Source organism: Hakea prostrata, chromosome 7 (genome assembly GCF_041222555.1).
Source record: "Hakea prostrata isolate BN-2017 chromosome 7, UWA_Hpros_2, whole genome shotgun sequence".
NCBI classification, from domain to species: Eukaryota; Viridiplantae; Streptophyta; class Magnoliopsida; order Proteales; family Proteaceae; genus Hakea; species Hakea prostrata.
Genome location: NC_142606.1, coordinates 67,994,417 through 68,009,681, shown reverse-complemented (window position 1 = coordinate 68,009,681; position 15,265 = coordinate 67,994,417). Strand labels below are relative to the sequence as shown.

The 15,265-nt window shown below is 38.1% G+C and overlaps 1 protein-coding gene across 2 annotated transcripts; it reads right to left on the bottom strand.

Annotated features, from left to right (window-relative positions):
* Window positions 1-646: 646 nt before the first annotated feature.
* Window positions 647-7,047, bottom strand: LOC149011816 (protein PLASTID MOVEMENT IMPAIRED 1-RELATED 1-like). Of its 2 annotated transcripts, XR_016174525.1 has the most exons (4): window positions 6,740-7,047; window positions 4,270-6,413; window positions 2,759-4,154; window positions 647-1,914 (listed from the first exon to the last, which is right to left on the bottom strand). XR_016174525.1 is itself a non-coding variant. In XM_089162297.1 (3 exons), exons 2-3 carry the CDS (start codon window positions 6,408-6,410, stop codon window positions 2,999-3,001), a joined length of 3,297 nt encoding a protein of 1,098 aa, XP_089018423.1. In that variant the 5' UTR covers window positions 6,411-6,413; window positions 6,740-7,047; the 3' UTR covers window positions 1,926-2,998. The 2 variants fall into 2 exon arrangements, 1 of the variants encoding a protein (XP_089018423.1); XM_089162297.1 differs by lacking the exon at window positions 647-1,914 and having other exon boundaries at window positions 1,926-4,154.
* Between the last annotated feature and the right edge of the window lie 8,218 nt (window positions 7,048-15,265).

Here is a 15,265-nt window from a genome sequence, read left to right as displayed (position 1 = left end):
TAGAAGACTCCACCATCTTCTCTTATCTATTAAAACACTCTCAAGGACCACACTGTTGACTCAGACAATCTCTGATGGTCTAGTCCGAGTCTTTTAACAACACAATCATGGATTTGATTCCAAAGCCAAACCCACTTGTGCAGGCTTCTCTCCTCCTTATACTCTCTACATTGGGGTTTTCACTCATCTCTTGTTAGACTTGTCACCATATATAAAACCCATCTTCTTTGACAGCTCCACCTTTTGAAAGACTCTTTTTTTCAGTCAAAATGAAAGAGACCAACCAAAAGATTTTCCTTTCCTTCTTCAATATTCAAATATAATTTTATTTTGATTGCTTTCCACAATTTAAATTTTGTCTAGTTTGCCAAAATGAGTACCAGAATCATGATTGGTGCAAGGAAAAGTGAGAAGATGTATAGCAAATTAGCAATCTCGTCATGTAATATTTAGAAAATGGTAATATTTTCAGAAAAGTGCATGATTAGCTACCTTAAAGTTTTCTTTTACAAAAGTAATTACTTAAAATTTCTGTTAACAAAAGTAACTAAAATTAATTTTGAATTTATACAATTAATCAAGTTAGTGATTTTTCATCCCTTTGGACATTCTTGACGTATTAAGCAATGATCGTCTTCTTCTTGCAACCCCAACCACTCCGTTCCTTTTTCTTTTTCATTGCTTTCATAATTGTCTATTAATTATTCTAGGAATAAAAATATCCAAAGAAAAAGAAAAATCAATATTTTAATTAATTTTATAAACCCAAATTCAATTTTGATTAATTTTGTTAATTGAAGCATTGAGTGATCACTTTTTATAAAGAAAAACCAAATAGTAACTAATTATGTAATTTTTCCTAAAAATTTTCCAATCATCTCTCATGGATTGGCATCTCCCATTACATTTTCAATCAACAGTAATCTTTTCCAAACTATATTTTTCCAATACTTTTTTAAATTTTGTTGCATGACAAAGCCTGTTTTGCTGAAAATTGAAATATACATTAAACCATCAAGTAGTCTACAATTTTTTGCATTTCTTCATAGAAAGTTAAGACTTTATGTTAAAAAGAGAAAAGAACACTTCAATGAAATAAAGGCATTCCCTACCTAATAAAAAGACAAAAGTAAATAGAATAACTTTTATTGGACCCGTTTGATGCATTTGTCTCCCCCTGTGATATCTAAGAAAATCAACAAGAAGTCATCATTTTTTAACAAAAATGTCCTTATATTAGTCATAAAAATGATGGTATATCCCTGCCATAGGGGAGATAAATATAAAATATCATATATTTTGAATAGAAAAAAAAATAACTTGAGTCAAACCTATAGGTGCCCTAAGTGAAAATACCCAAGCAAACAAGAGCCCACCAATGCTTTAACAGATCTCTAAGGTGGCAACTCTGAATCTCCATGAACCTGGTCAGACTAAAAAAAGACCTACATTCTGAATCACCATCTAGTGTTATACACGGCAGGGTAATCTGAAAAAAAAAAATCCAACTTGCTAAATAAGATGGGAATATTGATTTTCAGATCACAATGCTACCATTTATGGCTCTTTATTGTCTTGTGGGAGAATGAACACCAGTCAGTTGTGCACTTAGTGAGGTGATCCCACACTCAAGGCTTTTCATTCAAGAACTTTGTTCGTAAATACTGTAATGAAAAAAACATAACAGTTTGTCACTAGGGCTAAGCAGAGCAAGAAGGGTTTTCCATGAGCCCAAGCACACAACATAAACTATTAGCCCAAGCACACAACATGAGATGGGAAATGAAAACTATTAGTACAAACACAGAGAGTCCCCTGTTAAGCACATTTGAGATGATTGCTTTACCCTATATATACAAGTAGAATTTGAAGAAGCTGTCCAAGTTTAGATTTCACCCAACTGATACATACCACCTAACATCCAATGGACAACCAGACAGAAAAGCTCCATAAATAAAGGTATAACATGAAATCCAATCTCTAAATTAGAATTGAAGCAGATAACCCAATCACACTCACTATTTGAGCATCCAGATAGAAATCTATAAACACAAACATACCCAACTTTAGTTCCTTACATTTTCTATTGAATTTAGCATTCAAACCTAGGCAACTTTATAAAACAAAGAATATACATGTAATCTGGACTGAAGACACCTGGGAGATAAAACTGAAAATATGGATTAGCTTAACAATAGATAATGTTTGAAATTCAGAGCAAAACCTGTCGAAATTAGACACAAAAAGTTCTGCATCTCCCAACCAGAGAAAATCATGAAGATCAAAACAGAAGCTTTTAAGTTTGCACCGATTTGAATGGTGAGACATAATTTTGCCAGGGTCAACGCCAAATATGGGTGTATACCTTGGATGCTGTGTCACCCAAAACCCATTTGTAGGGTTCTCAACCTCAAACAAAGGAGGGGGTAATAGATCATCAGCCCACCCTAGTACTCTATTTTGTATCTCCAGTAAAAAGAAATCACATATGAAAATTGAAATAAAATTTTGGAACACTCTGTAAGCATTTTGAAGCATTATTTGTATGTAATAACAAAAATCTATCAAGTGGTCTTTACCTTAGATCTCCTTCCCCCAATCAGATAGGAAAACCTTAAAACCTTAAAACACTAAAAAGAAAAGGGAAAAAATGAAATATTGATCCAGCAAGAAGATTTACAATGCCTGCACAAATGCTTCCAAGAACAGATTGAGTATATCAACGAACAAGAAACAAAGCAAAACGCAAACCATTTACCTTCAGCTGCACAGTTCCATATATCAACAGACTAAATACAAGGTGAAGCTCCACTGCATTGTCACCAACCATTATAATTCTTTTGAGCACTATTTAAGAGGTACTCTCCAATCAAGAGTCTGGAATGATCAGGCTTGCTAGCACCAGGTAACTAAATGCAGCTATATCAACAGCAAGTGACTGAGACGTACAAAAAGGGTATACCTTCCCATTTTAGTGGTTTTGAATGCTCACCAAGTTCTAACGTAATCTGATAGTTTCATTTGGGAAGATGACATTAGGGTTTCGTATATGTGGGTTGAGGGCTGCCAGTTCCTTCCATTTGGCTCCATTGCCATGAATACGAGATGAGATGCTCCACAAAGTATCTCCTGGCTGCACTGTTGTAGTCACTTCAGGAGATGATTTTGTAATTGCCTTTGACTTCAAAAGAGGATTCTTGTTGCCCTTACCCATGCCAGTAGCAAGCAACCAACGGGACCCAGTCTGCTGTTGTGTTTTGGTGCCCCAAAGTTTCTTCTTGTTGGGGTCATTCTTTATGCCTGCCACATGGACTTCAGTTATTTTAAACTGTGGAATACCTTCCTCTTCATCTTTCCTGTCTTTGAGCTCATCCTTATTCTCCTCCTTTACCATCAGTTCAGACTCCTCATCTTCATCAATGTTGATGCTCGTCTCTGAAACTGTACTGTAAATTTTGGGTTTTGGAGGAACAAAAACCCTCTCAACCTGAACTAAAGCAAGCATTGGAGTGCCAACAGGCTCATAGTTACGCAAGGGATCTCGAAGCTGCACCATTAGTGCCACGGTGAAATTGTTACCTAACAATCCATACCTTCTACCAGAGCCTTTGCCACGTTTCTTGTCTCCCTTCCATCCTCCAGTAACCAGGTCCATGCTATTAGCATGATGGGCTGCAAGAACTCTAGAAGTTCGCTCACTGAATTGATCTTCATCAACAATTCCAGAATCCAATTTCATCCACTCATCCAACGTTATGGACAGGTTCATTAATCCATCAACATCATCCCCAGCATCTTTGATGTCCAACAACTGCAATCCTGCAGCTCCCTCCAAACCAAGAGAGCCCCTAATGTTGGACCTCTTACCTTCAAGGGCCGAGAATTCTCCTATTGATTGAGGACATATGTTTGAAGGTGCATCTTCGTCTGACATGCCACATTGTACACGCAGACCTTCCACAGAGAGGGCTTCAATCTTGTCCATTGCCAAAGGAGCAAGGTCTTCGAGAGAGACATACTCTGAACCTGTCTGTGTGCTTAATTCACTTGAGCCCAACTTGTTGAACTTGTGCCCAGAAGGACATCCTTCAGCCTTTTTTCTTCCACCCAGTCTATCTTGATCAATTTCCATTTCAAGATGCCGGAAATCCTGCCTGAGACAGATAAGGATGAAATGAGAAAAATATATTTCATGGTAGAGAAATAAAACAAATAAAATGGAAGGACGAATACTTCAATAACTCATAATGCTAAGGTTAATTCACAAACCTCTCCCTGTCCAGACTAGGACTAGCTTCCCATGCAACTTGACGCATTGTCTTTCCTGTAATATCTTCCAAAGGCATTAATTTATTGGCTTGCATAGAAAGCTTTTCAATTCCTACCGAGGCCAAACACTGCAATATCTCCATTATGCCAGAACCCATTTCAGCAGGCACAACAATGGGACTGGAAACCTGCATGATCAAACTGCCACAATTCTTTGCGTTCCTGAAAAGTGAGGGATTCATGGATCGCAGGAAACCTCCGTCCTTAGTTTGAAGATAGTGTCCCAAACCTTCACCAAGAGGAGCTAGCTCAGAAGGCTCATCAGGGGGGAGATCAATTGGACTACCAAAACCACTAGTACTAGCAGGTTCAGTTCTCTGGAAAACCTTCTCATTCAATCCCCACTCTCTCATTAAAGCTTCTGTCTCCATGTCTTCCAGCATTTCAGCCCTCGATTTACTGTTGTGCTCTGTCTCAACAGCACGAATAGCCGATGAGAGTTCAAGATCCTCAGATAAGTTCCCCCACGTTGACGCAGAAGGGGCATCATGACATAGTTCTGCCTCCTTGCCATTGCTGGTATCAAAGTTGAAGATGCAATTTCCAGAGTTCAGGGTATCCTTCTCAAATTGCCTCAGCAGGAGCTCTCTAGGAGATTCAGGGTCACTATCAGAACTCAAGCCAAACGGACTTTCCTCTATCCCCAGCATATTTAAGAACTCGGTAGTAACAGATTCTGTAATATCATCTAAGCTAAGGGACTTTTCCTTCCTGCTCATTTTATAATTTGACTTAACTTCCATGTGATTTTCTTGCTCGTTAAATTCTCTCTTACTCTGGGGTGAGTCCAACCCTGCAGAATCCGAAATTGAGAGGTTGCGGAATGCTGCCTCTAGCTCCTCCTCAGTAGTCTTCTCTACAGAGATACTGACAGAATTCCTAAGGCCTTCATCCAATGGTAGTGAACACTTGTCATGTGTTTCTACACCCCTCTCAACCACAGAAAATTCAGTATCTTCACACTCATTTTCGCTACTATCTTTAGGAAGATGAACCAAAAAATCAGGCTTCAGTTTAAGAGGATCAACAAGTTCAGATAAAGACTCAGACTTTGGTTTAGAGTCAATTGACGAATGTAGCTTCTCCTCATCAAATTTTTCATAAAGTATACTTACTGAAGTCGCAAGCTCTGATCTAGAACTTGGCAATATCTCATGAAGAATCTTTACATCATCCACAGATCGAGATGGTAGAGACCGCTGGTTTGTAACAGACCTGAAACTTCCAGAACGCCTAAGAGCGCCCGCTCCCCTATTATCAACCTGGTTTGCAGTTGAAAGCTTCATTGAACCTGGTCCATCCTGCTTTAACTTCTGATTCTCAGGGAGACTTCTCAAACCGCCAGATGCAACCTGATTGTCCCCATTTACTGAAAATCCAAAACTAGCATTCATAGTGGCACCTTTGGCCTTGCCCGTGAGCTTGAAGCTTGTTGTCCACTTCCCTGAGCTCTTCTCCTCGTCCAACTCCTCCAATGTAAGAGGAAGAATCCTAGTGAGATCAAGTCTATGCTTACCAAGATCAATATCAGGAAAACCGACGATGGAAGCATAAAGCAGGAAATGCTTTGCCTCATATTTGGCTGAATGGTGAGGGCCGCTTCCACTACCATAAACAGAGCACCTGTAAGTCAAAGTTTCTTCAAATTCAGCTACCCCCTGAAAAACCTTAACCGAGCGAGTCTGCAATGCCTCGTCCCTTCTCCTCCAGTGCACACAAAGATTGTTATCATTTAAACTGGAAGGCAGTCCTTCAATCGAGTGTACATGAAGAGTGAAAGAACAAGTGAACCTTCGGCTTCGAATATGGGACAGAGCTTTCCAGGGCTTCCAACCCCATAAAGAAGATTTCTTGTCCTTATCAGAAGAGTCTTCCTTTACAGACGCGGGTTTGGATTTTGGTTCAGGATAACGAATTCTTCCGGTAGATTTAGATCTACCTTCAGTTGCAGAGACTCTACCCTTTGATGACGAGTCTTTATATGGAAGAAGGGCTTTGCTTAATACCTCAATATCCTTCAACAATTGCCCGTTACCAGAATCCCCACTATTTTTCTTCCCAGGTTCAACTTTCGCCAACATCGTCTTCACAGCATCCAAAAACAAAAAGCAGAAATTAAGTGAAAGTCCTCGTTTTTCGACCACTACTTACAAAGAAAACCATCAAACGCAAGCATATGTTCATCGAAATTCAAATTCTTTCCCCAGTTTAAGTCAAATTTCTCCAGTGTTCCACCTGGTTTTGAAACTTTGGAAAATCAAAATTTCAATTTCGATATTAAAACATGAAATACATCAACCCTAAAACCCAAAGACCCCAATTAGTACAAGCCCAAACCTAACCCCCAACACCAGAAAGACAAAAAAGCTGAAATCTGAATATCAATCAAACAGAAGTTATTGCCACTCACCGTAACTCAGAGTTCTTCGATGCTAAAACTAGAAACCCTAAATCAGATTTCCAATTTCATCGTCGTCTTACCCCACGGACATGATTCGAAAGATAGAAGCGAGACACAGAGACTGGATTTTCGTCGTGCTTCTCCACGGAAAGAATTTTCTCCGACTGAAAAGTTCTTCCGGGATAAATTTTTTGTCTTTGGCTCTCTCGATTCTTTCTCTCGTTTTTGAAAAGATTTGTTAGTAGGCCGTGTAGCGATGCAAGACTACGGAAGGTGCTTTGGAAGCTTTGACACTGTTCTAACTTTAAGAATACCGGTGGAAAACTAGTCTTTACCGTTTGGTCTACGCATTTGAATTGATCTTTAATCAGACGGTTTAAAGGAGTTTGATAAACTAGGTTGGACTTGGATCATTAACGATCATGGGCCCACGGTGTTGTATTTGGGTCCATGGAGAAAAGGCCTGACTTTTGGTTCATTATTATTATTATTATCATTACAATATATCAAATAAAACAAAAAGGAAAAAGGGACGAAAGCCTCTCATTTGTTATGCATGCGTGGATTGGACCCACTCGCGGCGTGGCGTATCGGATCAAACAAATAATTGAAAAAAGAATTTTTTTTTACATATGGGTCCTGTTAATGGACCACAAACTAATGTTGAGTCCCCTTCGTGCAACATATTACGTGTGAGTCCTAATCAGACTAATACCGTTAGTCGTTGTTAAGTATATTCCGATTTCAAACGTTGAGGGGCAAAATGTTCTTAAGATTATATAATATATTGTGTTATTATAATTTATTATTATTATATATTTTTTAATCATATATAATTAATGCTTAACGACCAATTATCTCCTTTTAGAACCATCAACCATATATTAATACAATATATTAAATAATCTGAAAGGTACTTTGGTCATTTTATATTTGAAATTTAAATATACTTAACGACGGTATTAATCTGCTTGAGACTCACACATAATATATTATAGGGTAATTTTCATATGGACCCCTTGAGGTTTGGTCTATTGCATATGCCTCCCCTATGTTATAGAAAAAGTCAATTTAAGGACAAATTATCGATTCTATGACCAATTTGCCCTTATTCTTTTTTTTTTTTTTGGGCAAATTTCATTTGGACATTCTGGGATTTGGTTTATGTCATTTTTAGTCCAAAAAATATGACACTTTGCATTTGCCTTCCCTGTAATATAGAAAAGGTCAATTTAAAGATAAATTATCACTTTTATGACCAATTTGTCATTCTTCTTTTTTTAATTTAAATTGTTTACATAAAAACTCGTGACTCCCCTTTTAGTACAAAAATAGGGTATAAGCTAAGGGGTGCTTGAGTAATTTTAACATATAAAGGTATTTTGGTCATACTTTAAAATTTATTTAAATTTAAAGATTTTCTATAATTTTTTGACTAAGAGGGAGTCACGAGTTTCATGACAGGTATGATGTATATGTAAAAATTTTAAATTAAAAAAAAAAAAAAAAAAATTAAAGGCAAATTGGTCATAAAAGTGGTAATTTGTCTTTTAGTTGACCTTTTCTATAATACAGGGGAGGCAAATACAAAAATCTCAGTTTTTTTGAACTAAAAATGACATAAACCAAACCTCAGGGAGTCCAAATGAAAGTTGTCCAAAAAAAAAAAGAATAAGGCAAATTGGTTATAAAAACGATAATTTGTCTTTAAATTGACAAATCTTAATTTTTTTAGACTAAAAATGACATAGACCAAACCTCAGGGGGTCCATATGAAAATTACCCTATATTATATTAAGAGAACCCAACATTAGTTTATGATCCACTAAAAGGACTCACATGTAAAAAAAAAAAATTAAAAAACTACAAGATCTCCTAGCTGGTTCTCATGGACCAGCCGGAACTATTTGAACCGGGAAAAATTCATTCATACTTACTTAGGCAGCCAATAATGATAATTAAGCTTCCTTTTTCATACTACATTTCTAGATTTTGGTGTTTTTGAAGGTAGGTTCTTAGATTTTTCTTTTTTATTTTTGTTGATAGTTTTTTAGATTCGATATCATTCAGGGTGAATAGAAATATAATAGAAATATGCTTTATTTTTTTTGGTGAAGGTTAACAAATGTATTCCAACCACCTAGATAAGTAGATAACAACAAAGTTTTGTTTGTTTGGGCATCGCTACATTTTTTGTTTTGCCACTATGACTATCTAAATATGTTTGGACCTAATTATTGTTGGTGACTTGGTGTTTACCTTAAAAAAAGAAGTATGGTAGGTGGCGCATGGTATGATTCTAATTTTAAATCCGAATCTACCACTCACCTGAAAAGGAAATTCTTTTGTATTGTTTTTGGACAAGTGAAGGAAATTTTATATTAAGCCTTCCATACTCACTCTTCAGTAGGTGATGAAAGAGATATTTTTTGGTAAAGATAAAAGAGTTACCTACTGTTGTGGAAACATATATCTCGAGGACCCCCACTCGGGACGAACGTACACCCCCACTCGGGATAGAGAAGTCTTCTTAAGGGAAGTCCTCTTAGGAGGATTCTGAGAATCCCTTATGGAGAAAACGCATACCCACTCGGGACTTGATTATTCTGAAGACTCGGGAGGAATAGTGTTTTCCCTTGAGAGGCACAGAAAACCCTCTTGGGCCATGATTATTCTGAAGACTCGGGAGGAATAGTGTTCTCCCTTGAGAAGCACAGAAAACCCCCTCGGGAGGAAGCATATTCACCCCTTCAGGGAACATGCACGGAATAAGCTCAAGAAGCCCATTTGGACTAAGTCCAAGAGAGACGTTGAAGAAGACGGCCAGGTCAAGAGAGTTAGTTACAGATAACTACTCAGTAAGAGCCGTTCCGAGAATTGGGGAGATGAGTCATCAGATAACGGCTCTATCTGGTCCGACAAAGAAGGAGCCGTTATTCCAAAGTGACTCCACTCACTCCTCAACTATGGATCCAAAATTTAAGGAATCGCCGCCTTCAGGTAACCTCTATATAAACCCACCTCCTACATGGAGAAAGGTACGAGAACTTTCATCTGAGTACTTACTCATTACGTTCTTGAGAACTCTCTCAAGAACCATTATTGTTGCCTAGGCTGACTTGAGCGTCGGAGGCGGTTCCCCGGTCAAAACTAGGCCGGACCGTTCTTGCTTTCTTTGTGTGTGTAGGCATCCCGGTTATTCCAACTTGGTTGGAGAGCTCTTAAGGTGGTCATCTCAATATCCGGCTCTCGAAGAAGTTCTAGACGCAACACCTACAAAACATAATGGTGGGATATGCCTTCAAGTTCTATCAAAACATAATTGTTTAGAAGCTCTACTTAACTAATCTGCTAACATATTAAAGCCCTTATTGATAAAATGAAATTCCAAATAAGCAAAGAGTTTATGTATCTCTTTAAACAAAATAGAGCATATCTAGTCTAGTGACTGATTCTGCTCCTTCAAAGCTAGGATCATAGCTAAGCAGTCAGTGGATAAGATAAGTTTCTGCACATCTCCAATCTTGCCAATATCAATCCATCTCTTGTGTCTTCCAATTCCATAGCTGTGGTGGCTAAGCTCTTGCAATATTTCATTTGAGCAACTATAAAATTACTTGTTTGATCCCACATTACCGCCTCATTTTTTTGTTGTTATGGCAAACCACAGTTGGGACTTTCGAATGCATGCGAACCATGTGAACAAAAGTCAACCCAGTTCGGCTCAATCGCCTGTCAGACCATGGTACTTCTCAGAAGGTGGATACTAATTTACACTTGGCAATAGGCACTTACTTGAACAATCACTTAGTGAACTTCTTAGCCTTCAGTTGTCAGCAAGATCACAATAATATACGAAACACTCCTTATACAAGTTGTAAGCGTGCCGAACGTTAAATTTAGCATTTAATGCATCGTACCTATGCATTTAATGATCTGCGCTTATTAGGAGAATTTGCCCACATACCGAAATCCCTCTGGGTATTTCTTCTTGCCAGCTTGTCGAGAGTTCAAAAGTAGACATGTCACATCTAGTGTTAGCTGTTGTAGAGGTATGTACGGATCTTTTGAAGGGCACCTAAAGCAAGCTTTTGTATTGGCTTCTTCGATGAGGATCATTGGGAATTGTATTCAGCCATCCAACAGCCAACATCATTTGTTTCCATTGTTTGCTCCCGTTATAAAAATGATCACTTAGACTCTTGCTGGGTAAGACAAAATTAACTCATGCACTTATCTAAGAGCTTCATCTCTTCGAGCATTTATTCCTCCCTGAGAGGAATTATGTTATTTGGAATCTAACTTAACCATTGGAGGTGGCTTCCCATCCACTAAGGCAGTCTACTCTCACATATTTTCTTTGTTCCCGGATCCCTGGTTTGACACCTTTTTGGTTGAACTGAAGCAAGAAGATTTTGGAGCAACATTTGGCATCATCATGGGGAAAAAGCTTTCTCATTCTTTCCTATGCTTACCATATGATAAAAGATGGTAGGAGATAATTCAGATAATAATGGTTCTAAGTCCATTTTTGTTTGTTTGGGCCTCGCTACATTTTTGTTTTGCCACTATGACTATCTAAATATGTTTGGACCTAAATATTTGTTGGTGACTTGGTGTTTACCTTAAAAAAAGAAGTATGGTAGGTGGCGCATGGTATGATTCTAATTTTAAATCTAGATCTACTATTCATCTGAGGAAATTTATTATTATTATTTTTGCGTAAACTAAAACTTATATTAACAAGCTCACTCTTCTGTAGGTGATGAAAGAGTTATCTTTTGGTAAAGATGAAAGAGTTATCTACAAAACATTATGGTGGGATATGCCACCGAGTTCTATCAAAACAGAATTGTTGAGAAGCTCTAGCTAAGTAATCTGTTAACATATCAAAGTCCCTATTGATAAAATGAAATTCCAAATAAGCAAAACTACGACTGAATTTATGTATCTCTTTAAACAAACTAGAGCATATCTAGTCTAATGAGTGATTTTGCTCCCTCAAAGCTGGGATTATAGCTAAGTAGTCATTGGATAAGATAAGTTTATGCACATGCACCGATCTTGACAATATCACTCCATCTCTTGCATCTTCCAATTTCACAGCTGTGGTGGATAAGCTCCTGCAATATTTCATCTGAGCAACTATAAAATTACTTGTTTGATCCCACATTATTGTCTCATGATCGCCTTTGTTGGTGTTGTTATGCCAAACCACATTTGGGACTCCTGAATGCATGTGAGCCATATGAACAGAAGTCAACCTGATTCGGCTCAATCGCCTGTTAGACCATGGTACTTCTCGGAAGGTGGAAACTAATTTACACTTGGCGGTAGGCACTTACTAGAACAATCACTTCGTGGACTTCTCGGCCTTCAGTTTTGTTGGCAATATCACAATCAGATACGAAACACTCCTTATACAGTTATACGCATGCCAGAGCATTAAATTCAACATTTAATGCATTGTACTTATGCATTTAATGATCTGCACTTATCAGGAGATATGCCCACATATCGAAATCTCTCTGGCTATTTCTTCCTGCTGGTTTGTTAAGAGTTTAGAAGTAGACATGTCACATCTGGTGTCAGTTGTTGCAGAGGTATGTATGGAACTTGTGAAGTGCGCCCAAAGCAAGCTTTTGTATTGGCTTCTTCAATGAAGATCATTGGGAATCGTATCTAGCCATCCAACGACCAGCATCAATTGTCTCCATGGTTTGCTTCAACTATAAAAACGATCACTTAGACTCTCGCTAGGTAAGACATAATTAACTCATACACCTACCTAAGAGCTTCATCTCTTTGAGCATTTACTCTTTCCTTAAAGGAATTGTGTTATCTGAAATCTAACTTTACCATCAGAGGTGGCTTCTCGTCCACTGAGGCGGTTTGCTCTCACGTGTTTTCTTTGCTCATGGATCCCTGGTTTGACACCTTCTTGGTTTAACCGGAGCAGGAAGATTTTGGAGCAACATCTGGCATTGTCTGTGGGAAAGAAGCTTCACCATACTTTCCTATGCTTACTATCTGAGAAAAAGATGGCAAGAGATAATTTAGATAATAATGGTCTAAGTCTCAAGGACGTGGATGTGGTGGAAAGAAGAAAGTGAACCCTCGAAAGGATGGTCCATCCAAAGATACTTCCCATGTCCCTCCATGTGAAGTGCAAGTCCAAGAGCACGGAACTACTTTAATCTTCCCATACAGGGAACATCCTCGACCCTAGTTTATAACTTTGCCCAGGCGCAAGCCCTGGAAAGGACAATGATGGAGATGATGGGTACTTTCCAGACAATGGTGACCCAATAGAGTCAGTTCATGCTCCTAAGGGGCCCTACAGTGACTATTTCAGAGAAAGTGGTACCCTCCCCCCTCAATTAGCAAGATAGGATCCAAGGAATTGGAATAGCTTTACTCTCCACTGACTCTGCTAGAGTCTGAGAAGAGGAAGAACGAAGGAGAGGTCATCAAGGAGGAGACCATCGCTCTGTTTTTGACAGATTGGGAATGAAGCATGCTAGGCATTTGTTCCCAGGAGCTTTTGCAGGAGGCCGTCGACCTCAAAGGACAAGTAAGTCCTAAAGAAACGCAGCGCAGAGTTGAGTGCTTCGATGAACACAAATGGGGAGTCCCGAATGCATCTTAGCGGAAGGGACAAGAACCTCTATCGGCAGATCAAAGCCATGACCGAGTGTTTATGTCAACTTGACTAGAAGATCCTAGAGGAGATGCATGAGGTATTGACTTAAGACTTCTTCATCCCTAAGATCATGACAACCCCTTTGCTTTTAGGATTCAAAACTCCATCTTTCTCTTTGTACAACAGTTCGACTGATCCCATGGTACATATTAGTCATTTCAACTCTATTATGACTGTGTGGTGGGGGAGATGCCATCAAATGCAGATGCTTTCCTGCCTCTCTAATAGGTCCTACCACAACCTGGTTCTCGTGCTTAAGGGTGTCGATTCAATACCGAAACTGTATAAATTGCACCGTACCGAACCTTTTCAAAATTCAATATGGTTTGTACCAAAACCGAATTTCGTACGATATGGTTTCGGTATAGGGCATCATATCGTCGGTATGTACCGTATACTGTACCGCCATACCGAATACTGCATATCGTTTTTTGTACCGAATTTGGTACCGTATACTGTATAACTATAACCCTAAATTCTAGTAACTTTAAACCCTAAACTGGCTAACTTTACTCTGTTGTTCATCACATTCGAAGAGAATAGAGAGCAACGATAGAGCGAGACTGCGAGAGCTCTTGCCTGAATCTTGATGCCTCTCGTTCTTCCTTCCTTCTTGTTTAGTTCCTTCTTCTACTCTGTCCACTTTTTCTTTTCTACAAATCTCGTTCTTCCTTCCTTCTTACCGTCTGGGTAAGCACTACGGGTAACTGGGTAAGCATGTCCTCTCGTTCTTCCTTCTTCGAAATTCCATCTAGCTGGGTAAGGCCATAAGGGTAAGCTGCAAGCAAGCCTGCAATTGCATCGCCTCTCGTGCTCCAAAAGACATCCACATCCTATATATCCGTGGCCTCTTTAAATTTGAAATGTACAAAGCAACACCAATCAAATAATTAGATCATGTGAATTCGACTACATCTATTCTAAGTGTGGATAATCTCCAAAGTCTCTAATATGAACACAATGAAATAAAGTACCAACAATGGAGAGGTGTCCCCCACTGTAACGGCCACATGGGAGGGTGTCCAAATAAAAATATCTTACTTTAAGATTGAACACGTGTTTATTTGCTTTTGATAGAAGAAAAAAAATGTTAATAATCTAATCATGTGGGTTAAAAAATTTCTTCTACATACATGTAGAGGATTTGGGGCTTTCAATGGATACTGATCCAATTAAGATATTGTGATCATAAAAATTTTATTCGAAAATTGTCTTTTCAATAAGCTTGATATACATTTTAAATCATCAGTAATTCAAGGAAAAGAAAATGCACTTAGCTGTATTTGTTAATTGATGGAGTACCAATATATGAGTTTGGATTTGGATTGTACTCCTCTCACACCGTTTCGGTATACATGTACAAGGAGAGAATCTCCTTTAAGTAAAAACGAGGTAAATTATAGTTGAATCTCCTCCTAAATATATGATAAAAAGGTGTAAAAGGAACATAATCCTCTTCTTTGCTTATAGAAGATCTGAACTCACATATCGAAGTCAAACCATTACCAATAATTGTTTGCTTTAGATTTTGTAATTACATAATTCATTCAGTCAATTTTTTGATAAACATCTATTCATTTAAATTCAAGTATAGTTGGCCTGCAATGTGACAAATGATTCCAACCAAAACTTTAGTTTTTTTTTTTTTTTTGGTAGACCAAAACTTTAGTTACTTCCCATTACATTTTGGGTGGAGGGCTTCATAAATCATAACTATCCGCACCTAATTATTTATGGGGCCATAATTTATTTTTCTCCCAAATCATTATTACATGTATACTTTTTTTGGTTTCTGGGAAAGGGTGAGGATTTCCATGCAGGCTCAGATCATC

Coding starts and splice junctions, on each gene's coding strand:
- LOC149011816 (XM_089162297.1), bottom strand. CDS start 6,410: ATGTTGGCGAAAGTTGAACCTGGGAAGAAAAATAGTGGGGATTCTGGT. Junction 4,155..4,269: donor CCTAGTCTGGACAGGGAGAG/GTTTGTGAATTA, acceptor TATCTGTCTCAG/GCAGGATTTCCGGCATCTTG.